The sequence below is a fragment of the Oncorhynchus mykiss genome, chromosome 28 (assembly GCF_013265735.2).
Source record: "Oncorhynchus mykiss isolate Arlee chromosome 28, USDA_OmykA_1.1, whole genome shotgun sequence".
In the NCBI taxonomy this organism is placed as follows: domain Eukaryota; kingdom Metazoa; phylum Chordata; class Actinopteri; order Salmoniformes; family Salmonidae; genus Oncorhynchus; species Oncorhynchus mykiss.
Window position 1 is genome coordinate 13,971,678 of NC_048592.1, and position 6,585 is coordinate 13,978,262.

The window sequence follows — 6,585 nt, forward strand, 5'->3', positions numbered from 1 at the left end:
CCATCGCCACCACCACCACTAGTCCACAAATCACCCCACTCCACACACAAATACACCTGTCCACCAAGAGGGTGGGTCTTGACTCCGCCCATTACACACATACGTGGTTTTAATTGGTTTGAAGACGCCTGACATGTAAATTAGTCTTGGGAGACTCCTCCCATGCACCTGATAGGGAGTATTTACAGCTCTTTACTGCTGCCTGCTGTACTGTTACAACAGCGCTCTCTGCACTACAATGACACTTCACTGGCGTATGCAATAAGGATTTCCGTCTCTGCAGTGATTTGTCGCGCCCTGAGGGGACCGTTACCAAAAAAGTTTTATACCAAAGTTTCAGTCACATTTATTTTTCCAAGATGCCACGATCGTTTCTTGTCAAGAAACATATTAACTCCTCTAAGAAGCCAAATTATAGCGAGCTGGAAAGCCCTACAGGTAAAGCAAATACGTTTTCTAAATCCATCGCTCAACAGATGCGTGGATTACACTGACATGCAACTAAATTGTTACAAGTTTACAAATTGACAGCGGCCAGGCTATTATCCGAATACATAGTTGAAATGTATCCGGATGCATACTTTCATTGCATCTCCATGTCAAAGTTATTGCTACTTTGTAACTTTCTAATCTGTGCTCTTCAATGAGGGGGGATGTTATTCAGCTCTTTTTAAAATAAATAATACATGGACATATATAGGCATATTATTACTATACAGTGAAGTTATTTTTAATCACCTAAATTTATGATTTTGTTTCTATTTTCAGTATTTATTTCACCGTATCTCTACAAAGGCCTCCCATTGCCTGTCATTCCTCAACCGGAGATCCTTAGCTCGGTCGCATACAACCCTATCACAGTATGGACTACGAGCAGTTTTCCGTTATCTCCGCTTCCAAGTGACCTCTCTCCCATTTCTGGATACCCCTCGTCGCTCTCTGACACCTCATCCAAAGACCACAGCGGCTCCGAGAGCCCCAGGAGCGATGAAGACGACCGGATGCTTACCAAACTTACAGATCCGCATGGAGTGGAGGCAGAGCAATTCCAATGTAGTTTGTGTAACAAATCCTATTCCACGTATTCTGGACTGCTGAAGCATAAGCAACTGCACTGCGACGCACAGACGAGGAAATCTTTCAGTTGTAAATATTGCGAAAAGGAGTACGTCAGTCTTGGAGCCCTAAAAATGCACATTAGAACTCACACTTTGCCTTGTGTCTGTAAAATATGTGGCAAAGCTTTCTCAAGACCGTGGTTGCTTCAGGGACACATCAGAACGCACACTGGTGAGTAGCTATAAAGGTTTGGAGTGTCATTACTTTACAGTAGTCTACTTGGAAATATTGAAGATTGCTGCATGGTGGGCTATTTTGTTTTAGGATAACTATGTGCAACAGTTTATGGAATATATCATTTATGATAACTGGTTTAAACTGTTTTTTAAATGAAATGTATGTATCATATACATATTGCAAAGTGCATTGCAATGCCTGTGTGAAACAGTTATATGTTATGTGGTAACTTATGTTAAAGGTGTGGTTTTCAGACTATGAAGTTCCATGATGTACAACATTTTATGTTCTGGTTTATACTTTTCACAAAGTAAAATACTTGGACTTTTATGTCAAGCCATATCTCATGCTTGACATAATGTCAGGGAAGAACGATTTTGACTCTAGTGTTTCCTAACCTTTACAGTGCAACATAAGAGTAACCGTTGATTATGGAGCAAATAGCCCTACATTATTAGGCCTATGTCAGTTTGTATCTTTTATCCGCCTGTGAATACTGACACATTTCTTCCCCTTTCCCCTCTTACAGGAGAAAAGCCCTTCTCCTGCCCCCATTGCAGTAGGGCTTTTGCGGACAGGTCCAACCTCAGGGCTCACCTACAAACCCATTCGGATGTGAAAAAATACCAATGCAAGAACTGTTCCAAAACCTTCTCCAGAATGTCTCTTCTGCACAAGCATGAGGAATCTGGTTGTTGTGTAGTACATTGAGACTGCTGGGCTGGGAGACAGTGCCACCACCAGAGACCTCTGGTACTTTCCAGTCCTCAAGAACTGTTCAGGGGATATTGCATACTGAGGCATTGTAACCAAATATGCAAGACACTCTTTTACTGACTGACCAACAATCCATTTCATTTCAGTGTAAAAACAAATCCTCTGTCTGTCATGTGCTTTTCATTTTAAGCAGTATCTTTCTGCCATCGCAACCAGTGTTGAGCTTTATGTTTGTTATACCATGTACCTTACGGTCATTGCTTTTCATGTACTTTTGAGAAGTGGAGAGATTTGAAATAATGTGCCTTCTCAAACATTTTGATGTTCTGACCAATCTCTCTCATAGGATATATTTCCAGGTATGTCATAATATTTTTCTTTTTTCTAAGAAACCACATAGGTATTCCACATGGTGTATGGTAACAAACGATAGAGACGGACTGTGCGCAGTCAATGGAATATTTAAAGCCATCATAACTTAAGGAACAAGTGGAGAGACAATTTTTAGGGTGACAGTATTACAACTCAATCAATAAGTAACTGTTTTGCCAGCAGATAACAATACTTTTACCAAGTGCCTCACTTTGAGTTGGCAATTAACTATTTTTTCGTAAACAATTGTTTTCATTTATATTTTTATATATTTGAATGTAAGTGGGACTGAGATGATTGTATTTCTGACCGTGTGAATTGTGATACTGAATAAATGATTTTAATATTTTTGAGATGCTTTTAAAATAAAGATTCATAAAATGTTTGTAAAATGCTTGACTTTATTTTTCTGTGCAAGGACTGTGGATATCAGGGTAATGGCATGATGACGTACGCTTGCTGGGTATTCTAGAAAAGGAGTCATGAAGCATCTTCTTAATTCAACTTTATGAGATTAGTAATCAAATAAATATACTAAGATCCATCACATCATGTATCATGTGCAGACTTTAGATGCATCATTATACAAGCTGCAATGTTTTTACTACTTTCTCTTGAAACTACTTGCCTGACATTACTATGATAACAACCTGTCTGTGGAGTTGTAGTCCGTCAACTTCATATAGTAACTTTCAAACTGCTTCAAAGTGAAACATACAACACAGCAGAAGTCAGATTCCTGCTCCAGTCCACTTTCATGCTTTCATTCCGTGGTAGAGGTGTAGAAAGAACGAAGGATGACTCGACCCAGACTCAAGGCTGAACCTGCTCCTTGTGAACCTGTCCAGACATCAAACAAACTTGAAATTTAACACATGCTGGCTATATTGATCAGCACTCACTTGCTACACCCTTTGAGGGAGCACGGCCCTTTATTTGCCTGCCTGCAGCCAATCTTACTTTTGAAATGGAAGAGCTTATTTCTTGTGGGCAGCTATCTATTGTAATCCTAATCGACCAATCCCTCAGAGGTCTGTCTGTCTCTCTAGCCCTGTTTATACCTGGTTCTAACATGCGTCCTTCATCCATATCTTGTCCACATTCTGATTGTGCCCACATTTTTAGGCAGGTGTAGATGATTAAATTACTAATTGTGAACTGATTTTGATCAGATCTTAGAAGTGCAAGAGCAGGACAAGATCAGGAGGAAGGATGCATGTTAATGGCAGGTATAAACAGGGCTTCTGTACGTGTGGTGAATGCTCCCAGGCAGTAAACTGATTAAATCCGTCTTCCTTCTAATGCATAAGTTGAGGTCTGATACTGAATGGTTAATTTACAGCAATCACTGCAGAGGCACTGGAATAAGTTATAGTTCTACCCTCTAATATGTTTCCACCCAATCCCCGGATTTGCATTGCTTTGACAACCTGCAAGGATTCTGGGATGTGTGCCATCAAGAATTAAAACTGACTTCCTCAGGCTACATCTTGTTGTCTTTTCTAGTATGTTGTACAATAGGCTTAAATGTTGTTTTTTAAATCACTCCAAAAAGTTCAATGCCTTAAAGGATACAGTAGAAGGCAAACTATTTCTAACAAACAGACGCCAGTGTGGTATAATCTAGACTAGAGACAATGTTCCGTAATGCCCAAAAGCTGCTGACCTGAGTGATCTGACTTGACAAACAGACACTTGTGTTCCTTCCTGGCTCATTCTGAAGGGCTCCTGAGCTGATCTTCCCTGTAGGTAGATTCTAGATCCGTACATATGAGTCATCGTCAAGCTATTTCAGGTGCTCTCTCCTTGGATTTCTGATTGGACCAGGTGGCTCCGGGCTTTTCTGTCAGACCTCACCATGAGAGAGGCAGGTGCAGGCACATACATAAACCACATATGACTCTCTTATAGCTATGTGAACCATATAGTCATGATTTCATGTTAAAATATCACTAATGTACTGTATATGAAAGGTTTGGAGGAAGGTGTGTCCCCAAGGAATTTTCATGAATCAGCTGCTTTTGGTTATAGTCGAAATGCACCCATAAGATAAGAACTTTGTTAGTTTCTTTTCAGAGATTCATGAGGTTTCTATCTACTTAACGCAATGCCAATGTTGTATTTCCATAACTTGCCATCTCCTTCTCTTGTGAAATAGTGCCTTCCATTTATTTTTATTACAATGATTATTAAAAGCCTGGCAGATTTGCTCCGATTTGAAAAGGACATGCAATGATTTTCATCCTGGCATGAATATTTCATTTAGCAGTGATGGTGGTAGTAAGAGGAGGAGAAGGAGGGAGAAGAAGAGGTGTCTCATTTGTTTGGCTTCATATGGCTACTATATTATGAGAACTTGTGAAATCAAATATTTGTGTGACGTGGCAAAACTGCTAATCGTTATCCTGTTGTGTATAATTACCAAACCTGAAGATATAAACACCAGGAGTGCTTTATGGATCTTTTCTAACAGACAATAGTGAAGAAAATGGACAATCCATGCTCTCTGAATGATAAGTTTGAATCCATTTGATTTGAGGTGTTTTCTAAATAACTTCTGAACTACCATTGTTCGTTTGGACATCCATCTACAGTATATTATTTGTTTGTTCTGGTAGGTAGGTTATACAATAAAAAATGAATGTCATTTTCTTAAACATAACACTTATTAGACACACAAAAAAATATAGATATATCTGACACCACACAAGAACTAGAAACTGTATTCACTGTCTTTAGTATTGCCACGGACATACACATAATGTAGAGCACTGACTGCTGGGGATAGTCAAATACATGTAGATGTGAGGGGGGCACACTCTTTGAAACCTGCTGACTTAACAGTGAATGTGGAGTATGGTTCCTCTATGACTGTCAAGTGGAACAAACTAAGTTAAGGGTGTCTCTGAGGCCTGATTGTCCCGCCAGCCACAGCGTGATCCACCAGCTCCTCTCCAAACCCTGGCTCAGGAGAATGGCCTGATTGTCTTTCCTCTGATCCCTATGACCGCCTACAGGGATGCCTCCCTGGCCTGTTTATAGACCTCACACATCTTGTTAAAGATGATTCTCTAACCCCCCCCCCCCCCTCCCCCTCCCCCTATACACACGCTCTCTCTTTTTATTTCAAATTCCACTATCTTCTCCAAATGACCGGATGGATAACTTGGTTGTGCTAGATTTGAGTTCTTCCTGCTTAAAGTGGTCCACATGTCTTAGTTCCTCAGATTGTTCGACCACCAGAAATGTAGTAGGCTAGGTGTTCATGAGTTTGATTCACTGTGGACATACACACCAAGTTAGGGCTATGAAATAGGTGAAAACTTTTGAAATATTCTGTATTTTGGCTGTATTAGCCATTCATTTTGTTGGTGTACAAACACTCAAGAAACAAAATAACAAACACATTTGACCTGCATGTGCACATCCCTGATTGTGAAAGGAGAGTGATGCACTTTACAACCAGGGTCAAGGAATAATTTGGGTCAACATGTCATTAGAGAAGCGCTAAGGGAACACTTGGAAGCGATGAAAGAGCAAGGCTGTGTTGTTCAAATCAATAGTCGTCCACTCTGGTATTTCCAAGTTGCAGTTTAGTCGAACAGAGGTCAGCTGTCAAAAGATCTTGTGATCATACTTAGCTAGTTGATTGTATTTCCTCCTCGATGTGCAAGTCGTAACATCTCATGACTACAGCAAGATAAGACAACATTTCAGTAAACAACATGTCCCTTTGTGACCTTGGTGTATTTGGCAGAGCTGAAACATGCCCTAAGTTAACCAACACTTGTTCTTCAATGTTATAGCTATAGATTATATGGGTAGTGGTGTTTCGATAAGGACCTTGTGCGATGGATTCTCATATCTATTTTAGGTTCTAAATGTTAAATGGGTCGAATTACAAATTACAACTACCAAGGCTTAATGAAGCCTTCATAAACCCTTTATGAGACCTGTATAGATGATTCAGAAATAATTCATAAGCAAATGTTGGGCTGTATAAAGGGTGATACAAGGGTCAGTGTGATGACGATAAGGTATCTGACAATACTGTTAAAACGTTTGGTTGTGACAAAAGTTCTTATCTCTTCCGTCTTGTAAACTTCTGTGTTTCTGTGCCCAGTCTGATATTTTACAGTGAGACAGACTTGTCAAACATCCGTAACCCCCCCCCACCCCCCTCCCCCCCCAACCATGCCA

At 40.1% G+C, this 6,585-nt stretch overlaps 1 protein-coding gene across 1 annotated transcript; it reads left to right on the top strand.

The window, feature by feature from the left end:
- Positions 1-210: 210 nt before the first annotated feature.
- snai2 (snail family zinc finger 2) lies at positions 211-2,777 on the top strand. The gene is made up of 3 exons (XM_021589232.2): positions 211-438; positions 769-1,290; positions 1,826-2,777. The coding sequence occupies exons 1-3, from the start codon at positions 360-362 to the stop codon at positions 2,005-2,007; spliced, it is 783 nt and encodes a 260-aa protein (XP_021444907.1). The 5' UTR covers positions 211-359; the 3' UTR covers positions 2,008-2,777.
- Positions 2,778-6,585: the final 3,808 nt, after the last annotated feature.